Below are 21,468 nucleotides of genomic sequence, written 5' to 3' on the forward strand. Positions count from 1 at the left end.
TTTTAACATTAAAAGACTTGAATAAAACAACAGAACGTTGTTTACGCTTATAGATGAACAGAGTGAGTTTCAGAGACCGACAGAATTTGGCTTCTGGTTTGCTTTCGAGATCTCAGGATCTGTGTGTTGTTAGATAATCTCTGTATATTAACTATATTATAAATGGCTGGATTTACACCAGACTTCCTGTAGATACAGATAAAACACGCTCTCTCTGGGCATTGTGGGTGGGATTGGGGTGGGTTGACTCACTTTTCATACTTTGTTGAATAAAATTCCAACATATTACGACTAAAATGATGTGTCATCAAATGATGAGTCGATTGGCGCAGTGTTAAAAGATGAGAAGCATCTGCTAGGACTCAATTATAAGATATAAGCTCTTTAATTATGTTTTTTTACTCCTCAAACATTTGAACGGCAGAATTTTGTAAATTCATTAAAGAGAGAGAGAGAAATTATTTCGGAATGCTTTCTGAACATTCAAAAAGTGCAGTTTTTTTTTAAACGTTTTTCTTGTTTCTGCGAACGTTAGTGAAAACAATGTTACAGGATTATTGTTAAAGGAAATGTTACATTTTAGAATTTTGCAAACGTTATGGGAACGCTACTGTTGAATGTTCTCTGAACATTCCGAAAAAAGTAAATATTAACATTTGAATAACGTTAAAGTTACATTTTTTAAAAAGTAGCAACATTTAACAAATGAGTAAAAACATTAAAGAAAAAAGTTCCATAGATGATATACATTATTATGTTGACGTTATGAGAATGTTATTAAAGGACCGATAACTTGGAGTGAACGTTTTGTTAAAATTACTGGAAGAACATTTGCTCAGAACTTTGACTTTTTCAATTACAGACCAAATTTAATTAACAATAAAGGTAAAAACATGTAAGAAAAAACATTTTCTGAATGATGTATAAATGTGTTTGGGTTAACTTTTTGAGACCATAATTAACATTACCGGAAGTATGTTTGTTCATAACTTTGACTTTTCTTTTTTTAATTACAGACAGCATTTTGTGAACAACCAGTAGTAGTAAGTAGTAAGTAATAACTTTTAAACATTTTTGCATGCTTTTAAGTAACATTTAAAAAACCCATGGGTATACAACTTTAAAAAAATGAATAAAACCTTCCATGAATGACGTATAATTGTAGCGTTTTTGTACAAATGTTGAGAATGTTATTTAAGACCAGATCACTTGCAGTGAACATTGTGTTCATAGCCTTGAGCGTACCTTGCTGGAACGTTTTCACATGTCTGTTATTTTGACAGACACAGAAAGCGTTTGGTGGAGAGATGCGCTACACGTTTAAGCCGGATGACTGTATGGTCATCACCATTCCTCTGGGAAACCTCAGGAACACCGGAGACGGTCACCTGATGCCCGAGAAATTCACCTGCGTCTTCAAAGACGCTTACAAGGTCTTTCTTAAAGGACGGCCAAAGGAACTCGGGGTGCGTGCAACATTTAAATGCATAATACTACCCATGTGTTTAGTTTCCTTAAATATCTGCAGACAGAAAAGTGTTTGTAGAAACACATCAATTTAGTACGGGTATTTTTATCTGGGGCATTAGTCAGTTTCAGTGGTATTTTTGGCCTGAATTCTAGTTTATTTGTGACCCTGATTCCATCACATGAGCCTTTCTGTGTTATCATTTTAAATGATAGATTTCCATCAAATGTATGCATTCTACTGACTGAGGTTAACTTAAAGAGGCCGAAAGTCTGAGAGCAGATGTGAAAATGCTTCTTTCAGTTTCAGTTTAAGAATTTCTTTCCTTTCACATTCATGTCAAAATCACGAGAAGCTCTAGGTATTTAAAAATATGCTAAATATGTGCTTAGAATGTTGTGAAAAAGTTAATTTATTTCAGTAATTCAACTCAAATTGTGAAACTTAGGTATTAAATAAATGAAATGCACACAGACTGAAGTGGTTTAAGTCTTTGGTTCTTTTAATTGTGATGTTTTTAATTCACAATCTCAACAAATTAGAATATGGTGACATGCCAATCAGCTAATCAACTCAAAACACCTGCAGAGGTTTCCTGAGCCTTCAAAATGGTCCCTCAGTTTGGTTCACTATGCTACACAATCATGAGGAAGACTGCTGATCTGACAGTTGTCCAGAAGACAATCATTGACACTCTTCACAAGGAGGATAAGACAAAAACATTAATTGCCAAAGAAGCTGACTGTTCACAGAGTGCTGTATCCAAGCATGTTAACAGAAAGTTGAGTGGAAGGAAAAAGTGTGTAAGAAAAAGATGCACAACCAACTGAGAAAACCACATCCTTATGAGGATTGTCAAGCAAAATATATTCAAGAATTTGAATGAACTTGTTTACTTAAATGGGGAGTCATCTCATTTATCATCAGTAAAATATGGAGTGCCACAAGGATCCGTCCTAGGTCCCCTTCAATTTTCAATATACATGTTGCCCTTTGGTAATATTATTAGAAAATACAGAATTAGCTTCCACTGTTATGCTGATGATACTCAGCTATATATCTCAACGAGACCAGATGAAACTTCTCAATTATCTAAGCTAACAGAGTGTGTTAAAAATGTAAAATCGGATAAGACATCGGATAAGACAGAGATATTAATAATCGGACCAATAAACACTACACAGAATCTTGTAGATTACAATCTGCAACTAGACAGATGTACTGTTACTTCCTCTACAGTCAGAAATCTGGGTGTTATATTAGACAGCGACTTGTCTTTTGAAAATCATATTTCCCATGTTACAAAAACAGCATTCTTCCATCTTAGAAACATTGCCAAGCTACGAAACATGTTATCTGTTTCTGATGCAGAAAAGCTAGTTCATGCATTCATGACCTCTAGACTGGACTATGGTAATGCACTTCTAGGTGGTTGTCCTGCTTCGTCAATAAACAAGCTACAGGTCGTCCAAAATGCAGCAGCTAGAGTCCTTACAAGGTCAAGAAAATATGATCATATTACCCCAATTTTACAGTCTCTGCACTGGCTACCTATTATGTACCGTATCAGTTACAAATTATCATTACTTACCTATAAGACCCTAAATGGTTTAGCTCCAGCGTACCTAACTAGCCTTCTACCACGTTACAACCCATCACGCACCCTAAGGTCACAAAACACTGGACTTTTGGTAGTTCCTAGGATAGCAAAGTCCTTTAAAGGAGGTAGAGCTTTTTCACATTTGTCTCCCAAACTCTGGAATAGCCTTCCTGATAATGTTCGGGGTTCAGACACACTCTCTTTGTTTAAATCTAGATTAAAAAACACATCCCGTGGTAACTAGGATTTACACCAGCTCCAGTCTGGATCCAGAACACCTGAGAAGAGATGATGCTGACCCTCAGAGGACCTCAGATGATGCCAACCCTGAATCAACAAACAGAACTAACAAATATTGCTACAAGTGTGACTTATCATATAATAATTATTAATTAATAATATTAATAATGTTCATCGTCTGGCTGACTTCGTCTTAATTATTCTACAAATCCTGTCATACGTGCACAAACTGATAGTCACCACTTATAAGCTACTACTAAATATTGTAGAAACAAAATTTCTGTAAAGTTGCTTTGTAACGATTTGTATTGTAAAAAGCGCTATACAAATAAACTTGAATTGAATTGAACTTCACTAGGAATGCACTGAGGCTGCGGTCATGGCATCAAGAGCCAAGGAATTGCTGAAAAACAGACAACATCAGAGGCGTCTTACCTGGGATAAGGAGAAGAAGAACTGGACTGTTGCCACTGGTCCAAAGTCCTCTTTTCAAGATGAGAGCAAGTTTTGTATTTTATTTGGAAACCAAGGTCCTAGAGTCTGGACGAAGGGTGGAGATTGCTTGAAGTCCAGTGATAAGTTTCCACAGTCTGTGATGATTTGGGGGCAATGTCATCTGCTGGTGCTGGTCCATTGTGTTTTTTGAAAACCAAAGTCACTGCACCCGTTTACCAAGAATTTTTGGAGCACTTCATGCTTCCTTCTGCTGACCAGCTTTTTGAAGATGCTGATTTCATTTTCCAACAGGATTTGGCTGCCAAAACCACCAAAAGTTTGTTAAATGGTCATGGTGTTGGTGTGCTTGACTGGCCAGCAAACTCACCAAACCTGAACCCCAGAGAGAATCTATGGGCTATTGTCAGGAGGAAGATGAGAAACAAGAGACCAAACAATGCAGATGAGCTGAAGACCACTGTTAAAGAAACCTGGGCTTCCAGACCACCTCAGCAGTGCCACGAACCGATCACGTCCATGTCACGCCGAACTGAGACAGTAATTAAAGCAAAAGGAGCCCTTACCAAGCATTGAGTACATGTACAGTATCAATGCATGTTCAAAGCCAAAATCATCACAATTAAAAGAACCAAAGACTTAAACTACTTCAGTCTGTGTGCACTGAATGAACTTTCCCACAACTTTTCCACCTCAACTTTCCACCTTTACTTTATCCAGGTTTATCATGGAAAACATATCGTGATCTGTTTTTTTATTTGGCGTTTCAGGCGGCTCAGCTCAGCATCGGAGTGTTTGTCATTTGCATCGGCAGCCTCCTTACTCATGAATACGGTCCGTCCCATCTAGTGTACACCCTAACTAGTGCCCTGGTGAGTACACAAGAGATCCTGTCTGCAATTATCACAGCTCGTTCTCCAGCTTTCATCAGTGTAAACACACACACACACACACACACATCTCTGAATATTCAAGATGATGCAATATCTGTGTTTTAACTATTTATTTTCAGTTCATTGCAAGTGGGATTCTGTCATTTGCAGCTGGAAATTCTCCATTCATGCCTGTGGTGAGTGACCAAATATTGTTCATAATCTTTTATTTTTGTTATTTTTTGTCATGACAAAAACTGAATTTAACTATTTATCTTCTTGTTTTCGTTCTGAAAGGTGAAACTGTCCTTCATATTCAACATTATCAGCCTTTTCTGGTCAATCACAGCTATAGTTCTCTGTTCATTACTAGGCAATGTAAGTTGGCATTTGGTAATTTGTGATTTTTCATAACTTCATAACTTATTGAAGCCAGAGTTTCAGCAATGTCCATACATATATTTCATTTATTTGATTTTACAGCATGACAGCCCAGGTAACAACACAAGGGTAAGTTACACACACTTAAGAACTGATCTCATTGTTGATATTATTGTTATTGATTGCCATCCTTTTCTCCAGGACAACATGTTTGTGGGTCTGAAGGTGGTGATCGGTGTCTTGTGTGGGCTGGAGTTGATTCTGGCTCTGATTCTGATCTTCTGGGAGAGTAAAGCTGTGTGCCGATCTCACTTCAACACTCTGGTAATTTAACATTCAGATTGAAAACACCAAAACATGCTGAACAATGTTCAAACACACTGAAATCTCTTTTATATGTCTTTGTTTCAACACAGCCATTGATCTCCATCAAGCAAGAGGCTTGATCAGACGAATGAGATCGAGGACAAATGACCCATTTGTGAATGAACTGTAATGACATCTGAATTGAATGTGTATATAAATGCTTGTTTAATGCCTTTTTCTACAGTGTCAGGGTCATGGGTTTGAATAGATTAAATGTTTAGCATGAATGTACTGTAAATAAACATGTTTGCCAAATGCATAAATGTAAATGTGCCACAAGTTTTGCATTTGCTCACTATTAAAGTACTGAGTACTGTTTACCTCTCATCGTCTTTTGTGCAATACTGGATAGCAATCTGTCAAGCTACTGTGTATATATATATATATATATATATATATATATATATATATATATATATATATATATATATATATATGTGTGTGTGTGTGTGTGTGACCCTGGAGCACAAAACCAGTCATAAGGGTCAATTTTTTTCAATTGAGATTTATGCATCATTTAAAGGACGTTATTTGTCTGAGATACAACTATTTAAAAATCTGGAATCTGAGGGTGCAAAAAAATCTAAATATTGAGAAAATCACCTTTAAAGTTGTTCAGATGAAGTTCTTAGCAATGCATATTACTAAACAGGAATTATGTTTTTATATTTTTACGGTAGGAAATTTACTAAATATCTTCATGGAACATGATGTTTACTTAATATCCTAATGGTTTTTGGAATAAAAGACAAATTGATCATTTTGACCCATATAATGTATTGTTGGCTATTGCAGCAAATATACCTGTGTGACTGATGACTGTGTGTGAATATATGTGTGTGTGTGTGTGTGTGTGTGTGTATACAGGATGCGATTTGTGTACTGTGTATATTTATTATTTAGGGTATATAAATAAATGCAAACACATGCATGCATATATTTCAGTAAAATATGTAATGTTTATACAATAAATATAATTGTTTATAATATATATTTAATGAATATAAATAGAAACATGTAAATAAAAAAATTCATGTATTTTCAAAATATATACTGTGTGTATATATATACACATAATAAATGGGACAGCACTTATATTATATATATATATATATATATATATATATATATATATATATATATAACATATTTGCTGGCATGGCTCGTGTTTGTTAGTTCTTTGGTATAAAAACCCGCAGCTGCTGCTGACCATGAAGATGTGTGATGTTCAGGAGGTGCTAAGATACAAAACCCAACCACAACACAGTTCATTGTTCAGTAAACAGTTCATTTGCAAAAACAGATAACTCAAAAATAATGTAACACTCATGCAATTGTAATGATATTTTTCCAGAAAGTGCCAACTTTATGTGCAAACTTAAAAAAAAATAATCAAGTGCACTTTTCTCTACTTTTTGGGTCCACTTTGTGATTGAGGAAAGCGCAATGCCACGTTTGCCACTGTTGGTGTAAATGACACTCAACACAACAGTGTGACCTTCAGCGCGTGAGAAACTCGAGACCCGCTTTACGTTTTGACCCTTTCGGCTTGCCATACTGGCTGAACGCCTAGTACTGCATGCAAACCAATGAAAATGCAGGAACATGTCTGTTTTCCCCTCTAAAGTGTGTGCCATCTTTCCGTTCCGTGCATGCATCTCTCTCCTCGAGCAGCTGATTGTGTTGTGCGTGCATTAGGAACCGGATTGCACACATGCATGGCCGTCATCCGGGTTGCATTCGTGCCGCAGACGCCAGAGAGGGAGAGAGAGCCGCTCACATCGCGGTAAATCAAAGGTGAAGCCAGGACAGAGAGGAAAAGGAATGGCGTCCGCGCTCGGCTCCGGGACTCTAACTAAAGATGATGTGAAATACTGGATGCATTTCCGCATGATCAACGAGCAGCAGGTGGAGGACATCACCATCGACTTCTTCTACAAGCCTCACACCATCACCCTGCTCACATGCGCCGTGCTCAGCCTCATGTACTTCGCGTTTACGCGGTGAGTGACGCACAACGCCAATGTCACACAAAGAACCGCAATGAGGTCATGTTATGGCAACAAGACATCGCGCAAGTGATCATGTTATCTAAATCTGAATTGGCTGGCTTTTAGTGCGTTTTTGTTTCGCTGGGATCACCTATGTGTTATTAGTCTCCTACTCTATGATCTTCTACGGTCTTTCATTTCCGGGAAAACGAATAAAAATATTGATGACGTCACCGCGCATTTAGGGGCGTGTTCAGTTAGCTCGATACCATTTTTTAGTGTGTTGTTTAGTGTGTTGTTTAGTGTGTTTTCTTTCTTTTTTTTCTTTTTTGTGACCTGATCATCACTCTTTTGTGTGTTAAACACAATCTACCACATACAACTTAAGTGTAAAGAAAATCAGCAAATTAATATAATCAAAATCTATGATAATAATACTATTAGGTTACTTTTAATAATATTAAAAGTTACTCTAGGGAAATCGTTAGTGCACGATAATTGTATAAAATCTAAATATTTAGTGAAGAAAATAACTATTTAGTGGGGAACAAATAAAAGTGAATAAGTGTAGGGCTAAATCTTGTAAAATGTTAAACATAGCTCTTTGTATTGTTGTAAAATACATTCATGAAAACAAGTATCATAATATATTAATATATGAATGAATCTGCTATTAAATTAATAGACTTTTCTTTTAATTGTATAGTACAGTAATGACGCAGCATTTGTGCTTGTTTTATTTCAGTTTCTTAAACAAAATGAAAATAAATTTCTCATTTCTGTTTATTTCTGTAAGTAGATCATTTCTTATATTCTATTTTTATCTTGTATATTCTATTTATACCAGTCTTACAGTTACACTTTAAAATACAGTAATAAAATTAGTTCAATTTGTGATGGGTTTTCTTGGGTGAAAACAAAAGTGGTAGTTTCCATGCTGTCACTTCCAGACTCTTATAACATCATCTTCAACAGAAATGTCAAGAACCTATTTTTCTGCTGTGCATTCATTCTCTGTTTGCATCTTCTGGTCTGTATGTGTATGTAGTGGATTGTGAAACACTTGTGCAGGGTTTTTCAGTGTGTGACCACATGTTTCCGTTGCAGAGATGATGGAAACCCTGACAGTAACCTGTGGGTGGGTCTCATCCTGGTCATCTCCTTCTTCTTGATCATCAGCGTTCTCGCCTTCCCCAATGGTAAAAGTCTTGAAGTCATGCTGAAGATCTCTTAGATATACTTTTTTTTTTTTTTTATGATGACCTTGGTGACGCATTGTGTTCAGGTTCATAATAGGACTCCAACAAATTATTAGTTTGATAACCTGAGCTTATAACACCTGCTGCAGTGATGCAATGACTTTACCAATCAGCGATTGGCTCTTTCATTTAGAAGGCGGGACTATTCCCCCATAATGTGCGTTATGTTTTTTCCCATTCATAAATATATGAGAGATCCGTTTTGGTATTACATCCCAATTCGCATACTGTCCATCCTTAATAGTATCCAAAAATAGAATTAGTATGTGCTAAATCAGAGTATGTTGAAAAAAATATGCCAAAGATTCCCAGATGGCCTACTACTTGAGATTACAATTCTTTAATCTTATTAAAATTCGTTAATTTGATTTAAAAGTGCAGATCAATGCGCACTCTAATGGCTATTATTGCCCACAACACATTGCATGGTGGACCAGGGTTCCATTAGAACTACAAAAAAGTGTTTAAGAACTACAAAAATGGCGGATATGCGAGACTAACGGACAGGCAGAGAAAGGGCTTCGTGTGATAAATCTAACTTGTTAAAAATGTTATGCGCTTTATATTTGATCTGTAGCAACACTATAAACTTTTATAATGATGCGTTAGGTCGTTAACTTTTTTAAATGCATCATGCAAATATATGAAGAGAGGTCTCTGCATTTCTCTCCAATACGATATTTTGAGAAGGTTATGACGAAATAGCACAGTATGTACCAAAGCTTGCCTACCATTCTGCTACATACTCAAAAGTATGTACTTTTTCTTCAGAGAAAGAGTGGTATTTGTTTACATAACGCTGTGGGGCTGAATACGGTCTTGCTCTACAGCGCCACAGTGGTCAAACCGCGTCATTGCAGGCCCTTACATTTCATATGAGACGATAAAAATACTTATCAATGCTTTTTTTATTGTCTATGATGTCAACTAATAACCCTCTTTGTCTTTTTTCAGGTCCGTTCACAAGACCCCATCCAGCAGTGTGGCGTATAGTGTTCGGTGAGTGCATCAGACGCTTGTTTTGGAAGTCTGGTAATACAGATGAATAATTAATGATGAAAGGGCAGTTCTGAGCGGTTGGGTTTGTAGGTTGGTGTGTTTCTCGTTTCTGAAGGGTGTGTTTGTGTGGTTGTGCAGGATTGAGTGTGCTGTACTTCCTCTTCCTGGTTTTCATCATCTTCCTGAACTGGGAGCAGGTCAAGTCTCTCATGTTCTGGCTGGATCCCAATCTGCGCTACGCCAAACGGGAAGCTGACATCATGGTCAGTGGCGGTCAGCGAGATCTGACCCACTTCGGTTGTTAAAGGATTAACTCACAAATGCATTGTGTTCATAAAATTCTCTTCTGCCAGTGCTCAGAAATTAGGGTCAGTGTAGTTAGCTAAAATATATTCTGTACTTACTGTTTATTGCACTTCTGGCTAGATGCTAACTGCATTTCCTTGCCTTGTACCTTACATGTGCAGTGACAATAAAGTTGAATCTAATCTAATAATAATGAAGTAATGAAAAAAAACATGCTTTTTAAAATTAATCAAACTATTATTATTTTTGTTGTTGTTAAATACAGAATCCAGTAAAATGTCAAATATGCTAAAATTTTAATAAGATGCAGAAAAAGTAAGACAATATTTTTATAATTTAAAAGTTAATAAAATACTATTTGAATCAAATATTTATGCAATTTTATAAAGTTAGAATGTAGTATCCAGAATCCAGTTATATAAAAATATGGCAAGTTACAGAAAAATAATTTAAGGACAAATTGAGGATGAATATTAAAAAATATTAAATTTACATTTTATTTATTTAATTACTTATGCATGGTTTTTGATTATTAAAATTAAATCAAACATTTTATTATTAAAATTAGATTAAAACAGTATCCAGAATAAAAAAATAAAAATAAAATGGTGAATGAATTGAAAATATAAAGTTTAATTAATTACTGCTCATAAGTTGCCAAGGCACCATCTCTCATTCTTTAAATTACTAAAACTAAAATTGTAAAGAAAAAAACATGTAAAGTTACTAAAACTTTTAAAATGAAAACAGAAAATATAAAAATCTTGATGATACTAAAATAACACCATCACAAGTTTCAAACGGATGCACTGTGTTCAGTTTAACAGTCTTATGTCCTCCAGTGCCTTTAAGCGTGTGTTAAACTGATACTGTGGGGATGATTGACAGGAGTATGCTGTGAACTGTCATGTGATCACCTGGGAGCGAATCCTCAGCCACTTCGACATCTTCGCCTTCAGTCACTTCTGGGGCTGGGGCATGAAGGCTCTGCTGATCCGCAGCTATGGCCTGTGCTGGACCATCAGCATCACCTGGGAGCTGACCGAGGTAACACACTAATGCATGCAGGACAAATAATGCATTACCATGTTCCATGCATTCATTTTAAGACAATATATGATGCTTCACCGCTAATGACCGTCTCATTATGTTTGCTGGAAAATGAAAGGAATAGTTACATTTCATTTGATTCCATATAAAAACGTTTCATGCATTCTTTTGATTACACTTTATTTATATATAATAAATGTATATTAAATACTAAAACACGGAATCGGGATCAATTAAAAGGACAACAAAGAATTTAATTGAAATGAAATAATTATCTGAAATAATAAAAATAAATAAACATTCAGATTTTTATTTAGTTTTACTTGATCTACTAAAAAAACTAAAACTGAACTGAAATAAAATAATAAAGGGAACTATATAGACATCTTAATGAAGACAAAAACACATCAAATGATAAAAACCTTTTAAATTTAATTGATTACATTTATTTTTTAAATTAGTTATATTAAATATTAAAGCAGTCAACACGGAATTTCTAAATATATATATATATATATATATATATATAAAGACTAATAGTCTCTCTCTCTCTCTCTCTCTCTCTCTCTCTCTCTCTCTCTCTCTCTCTCTCTCTCTCTATATATATATATATATATATATATATATATAAAATACTATATTATAATTATTACTGTAAAATGTATAAAAAGTTCATTAAATGTATAAATGTTAAGTTCCTTATTTGTTGGCCTTTTTTTTAACAGTACTTTAACAGTTTAAATTAATACTGAAATTCAACATTTAAAACAAAAGCGAAACTTTGAGTGTTTGATAATGTCTAAATATAAAATACAAAACATAAAATAAAATAAAAAATATGCTATTATGACCGGTAAAACTCTTTACAGCAACTAGACTAGAGCTAAATATATGTAGGCTATATTTATTAAACATGTTTCGTAGCTTGGCAATGTTTCTAAGATGGAAGAATGCAGTTTTTGTAACATGGGAAATATGGTTTTCAAAAGACAAGTTGATGTCTAATATAACACCCAGATTTCTGACCGTAGAGGAAGTAACAGTACATCCGTCTAGTTGCAGATTGTAATCGCATTGTGCGTTCTGTGTAGTGTTTTTTTTTTTTTTGGTCCAATAATTAATATCTCTGTCTTATCCAAATTTAATAGGAGAAAATTATTTGTCATCCAATCTTTTACATTTTTAACACACTCTGTTAGCTTAGATAATTTAGAAGTTTCATCTGGTCTCCTTGAGATATATAGCTGAGTATCATCAGCATAACAGTGGAAGCTAATTCTGTATTTTCTAATAATATTATTGTAAGGGGCAACATGTATATTGAAAATAGCAGTGGACCTAGGACGGAGCCTTGTGGCACTCCATATTTTACTGATGATAAATGAGATGACTCCCCATTTAAGTAAACAAAATGGTAGCGATCGGACAGGTAGGATCTAAACCATCTTAAAGCCTGCCCTTGAATACCTGTATAGTTTTGTAATCGATCTATGAGTATGTCATGATCTATGGTGTCGAACGCAGCACTAAGATTGAGTAAAAGTAGCACGATATATGCTCATGACGTGTTAATAATCACTACTAACACCTTTGTTTACTTCTGTGCGTTGGAACCACAACTGTTTCTGAGGACCTACATTGTTTTGAGGAAGAATACTGTTTTTATTAATATCATTACACTTTATTTGCTCTGTTTTTATTTCGTGAAGCCTAACTAGGTATATGGAATAACCGGTTTATAAAAGCAGTAAGCTCCGTGAAGCCGTGGCTTTATTGCTTTAATTCAAACTTCACATTGTTTATTAGAAACATTCTAAATCTCTCCGTGCAGCTGTTCTTCATGCATCTTCTTCCGAATTTCGCGGAGTGCTGGTGGGATCAGGTCATCCTGGATATCCTGCTGTGTAACGGAGGCGGGATCTGGCTGGGAATGACCGTCTGCCGCTTCCTGGAGATGCGCACGTATCACTGGGCAAGCATCAAGTAAGAAACCCCTCAAACACTGCCTTCTGAGAGCATCCGTCAGAGACTGAACCAGTGTGTTTGTGCTGCACAGAGACATCCACAGCACCACGGGGAAGATCAAGCGCGCCGCTCTACAGTTCACGCCGGCCAGCTGGACATACGTGCGCTGGCTCGACCCCAAATCCTCCTTACAGAGAGTGATGGGAGTCTATCTGTTCATGATCATCTGGCAGGTCGGTCCATCCACTTCTCTATCAGCCAGTGCTGAGAAATAAAACACTTACCTGGGGCACTGACTTCTTACAGTTTATACTCAAAAATTAAAACAGAAAACATTGAGGTAAAAATACAGTGCATTTAATAGCGCAATTTCATTGATTTTTAGTGGGAGTGACCTATATATAATAAATAAAATAATTGCTCTTATTTTAGTTATTTCTGTTTGTTTAGCAATCCCAGAATGCACTGTGGAAAACAAAACGATAATAAAAAATGGCAGATAAAAAAAAAAAAAAAATCAAGTTGAGTCTCATATTTATAAATATATTAAATTAAACACCAATTTTTCAATATTTCTTACTTCATCTTTAATTTTTTTTCTCCAAATTATATAGTAAGAAATAATAATAAATATATTTAATTAAATGCCAATTTATCAATATTTCTCACTTAATTTTTTTGTTTTTCTCCAAATTATATGACATGAAGCTGACGGAGCTCAACACGTTCTTCCTGAAGCACATCTTCGTGTTCCCAGCATGCCACGCTCTCAGCTGGTGCAGGATCCTGTTCATCGGGATCATCACGGCTCCTACTGTACGGTAAGAACAATCACATTCATCTGGCTTCCATACTCTGATGTATTTTAGAGGAAAACGAGGAAAAATGCAGGATGGGACTTGATTTTTATCCACCGGAAATAGATAAAAATGACAAAATGAAAATAGTTACATCTTTAAAAATTTATTAAAATGGAGTAAAAAAAATAAATAATAATAATATAGAAATAGTATATAATAAAACAAAATGTAATGTCTGAAAACCTGAATAATTAATTAAATCGTAATATAAAATTAAATTTGATTAAAAATGACAAACTAAAAACTGATAGATTAAATTCTATAATATAAAAATATGAAAACAATCTAATTAAAATATAATGCATGCACGCCTGAATCATAAAAATGTAAAATTAAAATAGATTAAAAAAGTAAGATGAAATTGAAAAATAATATTAATATACAAAAAATCGAATAAAAACATAACCTGAATCAATAATTAAACTTACAAATGTGATTAAAGTTGAGTAAAAAGTAAAAAAAAAATTATAAAATAAAAATATAAAAACAATATATGATAAAAGTAAATACAATCAAATAAATAATAAAAATGTGAAATTGAAATTGACAAAAAAATTACATAAAAATTAATAAATTTAAAAAAAAAAATAAAACAATGTAATAAAATGTAACCTAATAGTAAATAAAAATAAAATAAAAATGTAATTCCCACACACCTGAATCATTAATTAAATCAGAAAAATATCAAATTGAAATTTATTAAAAATGTAACACAAACTGATACAAAATAATAGTGTAATATAATTAAAAAACAATCTGATAAGATATGCATGTCTGCTCACCTGAATTAATTAAAATTTTTACTCAATTTTAATCACAATTTTAAAATTTAAGCAAGTAAATTAATAAAATAATAAATAATGATTATATAAACAATATATAAAGAACTAAATGTAATGTGCACAGACCTGAATCAGTAATTATTATTATATAAACATGTGAAAAGTGCATTCGATCGAAGAACTGACCTTTAAAATGTTCCCGTCTCTGTGTTTTGTCCTGTGGTGTTTAGGCAGTATTACGCCTATCTGACGGACACTCAGTGCAAGCGGGTCGGGACTCAGTGCTGGGTGTTTGGGTGAGTCTGAGCGCATTCTAATATCGAAAACACAATGAGATCGGAGATATCTTTACCTCACATCCTTCTGCTTCATGGTGCACGATTAAAGTCCAGAGCTGCACGAGAATATATTGAAATAAAACTGATATTGCTTGGTGCTTTTGTCAAATGCATGTGAGATTAATGTATTCGGCTTCACTCTGATGAATAAAATCATGAGTATAATTGTATATATTATTATTATTAGTGCTGTCAAATTATTATTCGGGATTAATTGCATCTAAAATGAAAGTTTTTGATTGCATTATATATGTGTGTGTACTGTGTATATGAATACACACATACAGTATATATTTAGAAAATGTATTTAGATGCATATTTATATTCATATAATTTATTTTTATATATAAATATTGTACATATAAACACAATATTTTTCATGCATGTGTTTGTATTTATATAAATAAATAAATATACAAAGTGTATGTAAACAAATACTTTTAATTGAGATGTGATTAATCACGATTAATTATTTGACAGCACTTATTATTATATATTAAATATTTATTAATATGTCATGCAAGTTTGGACACTGTGCAGTATTCATATATGGTTTAGGGTTAAAAAATTAAGAAATTAAATATTTTTTAGTAGATTTACATTAAAACTATTATTTTACAGTATTATATTAGTGCTGTCAAGCTAATAATTGCATCCAAAATAAGTTTTGTTTACATAATTTTTACTTATGTATATATGAATACAAACACATGCATGAATGCATATAATTTTATATATATATATATATATATATATATATATATATATATAAGTATTTGTTTATAATATAAGTTATACTAATATAAAAATATGCATGGAAATATTTTCTATATATATATATATATATATATATATATATATATATATATACTATATGTGTTTGTGTGTTTATACTATTATTTTTTTCAGCCATTTTTAATCATTTTTAATAATTTTTAATCATTATTTGTTTTATGCAGATGTTTTATGTAGCAGCACTGACTCTAGAATGATGCCGTTTTTCCAAATATATCTGTTCAAGTCATCTGGGGAAATTTCATTGCATTATCTCTTGCAAATAAATGAAATCTCATGAATCACTGTGCTGCAGGGCGATCGCGTTCCTGGAGGCCTTGGCGTGCATCAAATTCGGACAAGACTTGTTTTCCAAGACGCAGGTGTTGTATGTGTTCCTGTGGCTCTTGTGTTTGGTGAGTTCCTGCGCTCTGACGTCTCTGTGCAGTGTTTGCGTCAGTGTTTCAGTGCTGAAGTGATGCTGTGTGTGTGTCTGAAGGTCTTCACCACGTTCCTGTGTCTGTACGGGATGGTCTGGTTTGCTGAGAACTACGGGCCCCGACAGAAGGTGACTAAATGTAACTGCAGAGATGTTTAAAGGTTTATTTGTGTATTCTGCAAAACTTTGAGCAAGCGGTTGAAACTTGAAGCTTGAAAGCCGATCGTAAAGGATGTAAATGATCTGGTGATGTTTGGACTCTGTAGAGCTTCTCGGAGTGTGAGGACAGTAACTACACGGAGTCTGGAGACGCTGCGTCTGGAAGCAGAGGTACAGAAACATCCGGATGATTATTAATGCTTGGTTTACAGAAACACTGAATGAAAGCTGTAGTGTTCTGACCTCTTGTGGTGAACCTGCAGAAACACAAGACTACTAGACTACTGCTTACTGAACACCAGATATATACTGACACGATTTTATTGATTGATTTTATATATATATATATGACACTGGAAATTGAAGATTAAGTCAAACATATTATTGTTGCACATTTTGGCAAATGTATTAGATAATCCAGGTGGTTTTATTATGCTTTTTATTTATTATTATTATTAATTTTTTTTGTCATTAGATATCTTTTTTATTATTTTGAATTAATTTGTGTTTGTATTTTCTATTTTTCATTTTAAGTTGAAAGTTTTAGTAACTCTTTTTTGTCATTTTCAAGATATCTTTATAAATATGTGTGTGTGTGTGTTAGTGTGTTTACCATTGGATATCTTTTTTTATTATTTTCTATTTTTCTATTTAATTTGAAAGTTTTTTTTTTTATATATATATTTTGAATAAGTCTTTGACGCTTTTAATAGATATATCTTTTAGATTTTTTTCATTTATTTTTATTTTAGTATTTTCCATTTTTCAATTTTAGATTTTTTTGTCAATTTCATGAAATATCTTTTTTTTATATTTTGAATTTGTTTTTATTTGTTCCCTTTTTTGTGTATTTTGAAAGTTTTCCTAATTTTGTGGTGTTCTTTTGTCAATTTGTCATTTATTAATATTTTGATTTAGTTTTTTTATTTATTTTAATAACAGTTAAAGTTTTAATGATTTTGTTTGGCTATTTTTGTCATTTTTGTTACATATATATTTCTAAATTAGTTTTTATTTTATGTATTTTCAATGAAAAAATTCTTTCAGTAGTTTAAAGTCATTTAAAATAGATATAATTTAAAATAAAATATTTGTAAGTTTTTATTTTGATATTTTCAATTATAATTGTAAAGATTTTATTTATTTATGCTTTACAGACTAGCTGAAAAAGTTGTAAAAAAAATGTAAATTTATTTTATTTTATGTATATATATTTTTTTTAAGTGTTTTTCTGGTTTTAGTTCATGATAATAATCCTTACAGTCAATGCATATAGTAGGTTTGCATGCTATATACAGTATAAAACTAGTATATCTGCAGAAATGGTCAAACATCATCATGCAATTGTGAAATATCCAGTCAAGTTGATTTGTTTCCTTCTCGATCTTTGCAATCATGCATGCATTAAACGTTGTGCGTTCTGTGCATGAACTGAAACATACGCACCAGTGTTTTCTATCACATTGTAATGCGTTTGTGCTTTAGGGGAGTTTGAGGCGGACAGCACGACTTCCTCTTCCACCAGGAAACGGAGGGACTCGGGAAATAACAGAAGCATCAACGGCGTGGAGAAATAAGGCCGACTTTTGCACAGGTGTTGCTCCTGTTAGCAGAGGGAACATCAGATGACTGTGATGATGATGATGATGATGATGATGATGATGAAGCAAGGCCCTTTTTAAAGGCAATAATGTGTGTCTGGTGATTAGTTAGCGAGCTCACTTCACCTGTTGAACTACAGAGACTAGTTAACCAGGTTAGATCCCAAGCAGTGCTGGTATTTTCAGTCGCATGCGTGACTCGTCTCAGTTCTGGATTTGATGTCACCGCTGTATTTTACTGTATGCAGCCGATTTCAGAGTATGTTATGCATATCATAATGTGTTTACATTTTAAAGTCAACATGATATCAGAATATACCTTCATAAAACACGTTATTATTGTGCATTCTGCTGGTGCATGTTCTTTCAAATTATTTTCTTTAAGTGATAAATGTATATGTAGAGTTTGGGGTTGTTAGGAATTTTTATGTTTTTTTTTTATGTTTTTGAAAGAAGTCTCTTCTGCTCACAAAGGCTGCATTTATTTGATCAAAAACACAGTTAAAAATGTGAAATAGTATTGAAATTTAAAATAACTGTTTTCTAAGTGAATATCTGTTAAAGTGTAATTTATTTCTGTGATGCTCCGCTATATTTTCAGCATCATTTCTCCAGTCTTCAGTGTCACATGATCTTCAGAAATCATGAAAATATGATGATTTACTGCTCAAGAAACATTTCTGATTATTGTCAATGTTGCACACAGTTGTGCTGCACAATATTTTTGTGGAAAACGTGATGCATTTATTTGAAAACAGAAATCATTTGCAACATTATAAATGTTTTTAATTGCACTTTTGATCAATTTAATGCATCCTTGATGATGAAAAGCATTTCTTTCTCACAAATAAAATCTTACTGACCCCAAACATCTGAACGCTAAAGTGCATCAGATTCTGGAGATAAAATGGTTTGCTTGTCTGAAAGTGTTGATTCGGACTGACTTCATCTGTTCAGGAGTTGAATGTTTCCTGGTTAAGCTGCTTTAAAGGAATCGTGTTGGAGATGAATCTCACTGCACTTTCATGTTTTCTGGTCTGGTGTTTGTTTCTAGAGCATCTCTGCTTCTCCAGCTGCTTACTTTTTTCACAACAAAATTCTAATAATAATGAACTTTTAATCCCTTACAATTCTGACTTTTTTTTCTCTCTCTCATAATTCCGAGTTTACATCTTGTAATTCTGTCTTTTCTTTTTTAGAATTAATAGATGCATTCAATTCTGAGAAGAAAAATATTATTGCTAGTTTACAGCAAATGCAAGGAAAAAGTCAGAAATATGAGCCAAAAAAAAAAACGAATTGCGATGAAGTCACAATTGCCTTTATATATATTTTTTTCCTTGGAGAAAACAAGTTTTTTTTAAAAAAAAAGTGTACAATTCTGAATTTTTTTTTAATCTCAAATTTCAGCTTTTTTGTCACCGCTTTGATTTTTTTAAAATCTCACATGAAAGATGTCAAGTTAAATTTTTAGTTTAATTGCATTACAAAAAATGTACATTGCATTTATTTCAAAAGTTTTAAATCTTTTAAATCAATTTTTTTTCTCGCAATTCACATTTAGTTTTCTTCTCACAATTTTGATTTGTCTCACAATTCAGATTTAGTTTATTCTCACCTTTCGCTTATTTTATCAAATATGAGACTTTTTTTTTCTTGCAGTTCGAGTCATCTCGCATTTGACTTTTCTTTCAATTCAGATTATTATTTTTTTTGGTCACATTTCTGACTTTGTCACAGTTGAATCTTATCTCGTATTTCTTGCAATTGCGCAGCTCAGAATGTATTTGTAGACACAGAAATAGTTTATATACTGTGAGAAAGGCAAAAATGAAACCATAAACATTAAATTTCGACAAATTTTAATGTATCATTATTATGAAAAAAGTTGTGAGGAAAAACTCAGAACAGTGAGTTTTTTTTATCATTTTGTTCCTCGGTGTAAATAAACTGCAGTTTTTAGTTTTTCATGTTAGCTAGAATCATCACATTATTATGTTCCTGATCATCACACTCTTACAGCAGTATTCAAGCCTTCACAGACTTCTGTGTCCTGTGTTTAACACAGATATCGTGTGCCTGCATGCATGTGTTAATGACTCTCACCTGTTCCTTGTTTGTGTGTGTTGTGCATAAGTGTTTTTCCTGATATGATCACTCCAGAGCGGCGTGGCTGATGTTAATCTAGTCTTTTAATTGCAGTATCCTGAGACTGAAATGTTTTGCACTCAACGATTACTTAGTTCACACAGGATCTGCTAAGTTTCAGTGTTTTGTTGCTCACACTAACGCATCTGTTAAGTGTTGGTTGAAACATCACTAGTTTAGTCCTGTGAATGAATTATGTTCCTCTATTAATAATGTGACGGTCTGCTGATGATCCGAGCGTCATGTGAAGCTTCACAGACTCTTGTATTGGCATCTGTGAAACATTTCAATGCCTTTTTGTCCTTATTTTTGCATTTCACGTAAATTGTAAATGATTCTGCGTCTCTCAATGATATTAAACGACTAGTTTTCTGTGAAGAATGGCACAGCGTAACTGAACTTTGCAGCTTTTCAATATATGACTTTTGTTTATGTGTTTGTTTGATCACCATTTACATGCAACTACCTGGGATGTAAGTGAATCTTGTGATTAAATTTCATGTTTCTTGTGATTTTGTGTCTCTTTGTATTTTTTATATTATTATTTTAGTTTTAGGCTTTTCTGCCTTAACCAGCACAATAAGTAATTTTTTTGTCCCTTCAGAAACAAAAATGTACCATTATTTAAAAAAAATAAAAAAATTGATTTTTATAATATAATGATAAAAATAAATACGTTATTTTATTAATAATACACTTTATCCAAAGCGACTTACAAATAATAATAATTTATAAATAATATTATTCTTAAAATATATATATATATATATATATATATATATATATGTGTGTGTATATATATATATATATATAAAATTGTTTATATGGATTTATATATAATACATCTAGAAAAGATTTATATTTTAAATTAATTCTGTTATTTTTATTATTTTTATTCATTAAAGAATCCTGAAAAAATTATTGCAGTTTCCCAAAAATTATTTTGCAGCACATAATTCTAATAATAAATCAGCATATTATAATGATTTCTGAGAGATTATGTGACACATACTAGAGTAATGATGATGGAAATTCAGCTTTGCATCACATAAATAAATTATATTTTAAATGATATTAAAATAGAAACCATTATTTTATATTATAATAACATTTTGCAACATTACTGTTTTTTTCTGTATTTTTTATCAAATAAACACAGCCTTGATGAGCAAAAGAGACTTTTTTAAATAACATTACAAGTCTTACTGATCCCAAACCTTTGACCGGTAGTGTACATATGTATATACACACTATATATATATATATATATATATATATATATATGAATTGACTTATAGATATAGTAGTGTGTTCTTTAACATTCAGTCACAATCTTAATCCGCCTCTGACAGAACTGCTGGAGGATACTGTGGAAATAACTGATGTGAGTGTAAGAGTGTTTTTGCTCCTCAGCTGT

The 21,468-nt window shown here is 32.9% G+C and overlaps 2 protein-coding genes across 5 annotated transcripts in view; both read left to right on the plus strand.

Annotated features, from left to right (window-relative positions):
• Window positions 1–5,700, plus strand: part of LOC127975376 (membrane-spanning 4-domains subfamily A member 4A) — a 5,842-nt gene extending 142 nt beyond the window's left edge. The window contains exons 2-9 of one of the 4 annotated variants that reach the window (XM_052579406.1): window positions 1,017–1,050; window positions 1,284–1,466; window positions 4,532–4,633; window positions 4,774–4,830; window positions 4,931–5,026; window positions 5,117–5,143; window positions 5,216–5,338; window positions 5,431–5,700. In XM_052579406.1, coding sequence (XP_052435366.1) covers window positions 1,308–1,466; window positions 4,532–4,633; window positions 4,774–4,830; window positions 4,931–5,026; window positions 5,117–5,143; window positions 5,216–5,338; window positions 5,431–5,460 — 594 coding nt within the window. In that variant the 5' untranslated portion in view covers window positions 1,017–1,050; window positions 1,284–1,307 and the 3' untranslated portion in view covers window positions 5,461–5,700. The remainder of the gene's footprint in view (window positions 1–1,016; window positions 1,051–1,283; window positions 1,467–4,531; window positions 4,634–4,773; window positions 4,831–4,930; window positions 5,027–5,116; window positions 5,144–5,215; window positions 5,339–5,430) is intronic. The other 3 variants (XM_052579409.1, XM_052579407.1, XM_052579408.1) reach the window with 3 other exon arrangements.
• A 961-nt stretch (window positions 5,701–6,661) lies between these two features.
• On the plus strand, window positions 6,662–20,563 carry ptdss1a (phosphatidylserine synthase 1a). The gene is made up of 13 exons (XM_052578723.1): window positions 6,662–7,383; window positions 8,479–8,570; window positions 9,585–9,629; window positions 9,768–9,892; window positions 10,824–10,982; window positions 12,817–12,968; window positions 13,042–13,183; window positions 13,659–13,771; window positions 14,823–14,888; window positions 16,021–16,120; window positions 16,204–16,272; window positions 16,410–16,473; window positions 17,788–20,563. Exons 1-13 carry the CDS (start codon window positions 7,205–7,207, stop codon window positions 17,877–17,879), a joined length of 1,398 nt encoding a protein of 465 aa, XP_052434683.1. The 5' UTR covers window positions 6,662–7,204; the 3' UTR covers window positions 17,880–20,563.
• Window positions 20,564–21,468: the final 905 nt, after the last annotated feature.

This window comes from Carassius gibelio, chromosome B16, assembly GCF_023724105.1.
Source record: "Carassius gibelio isolate Cgi1373 ecotype wild population from Czech Republic chromosome B16, carGib1.2-hapl.c, whole genome shotgun sequence".
In the NCBI taxonomy this organism is placed as follows: Eukaryota; Metazoa; Chordata; class Actinopteri; order Cypriniformes; family Cyprinidae; genus Carassius; species Carassius gibelio.

Excerpts from the sequence above, each read along its gene's own strand:
- ptdss1a (XM_052578723.1), top strand. The coding sequence starts at position 7,205 with ATGGCGTCCGCGCTCGGCTCCGGGACTCTAACTAAAGATGATGTGAAA. Across the intron at positions 8,571-9,584 it reads CGTTCTCGCCTTCCCCAATG|GTCCGTTCACAAGACCCCAT; the intron begins GTAAAAGTCTTG and ends GTCTTTTTTCAG. Across the intron at positions 9,630-9,767 it reads AGTGTGGCGTATAGTGTTCG|GATTGAGTGTGCTGTACTTC; the intron begins GTGAGTGCATCA and ends GTGGTTGTGCAG.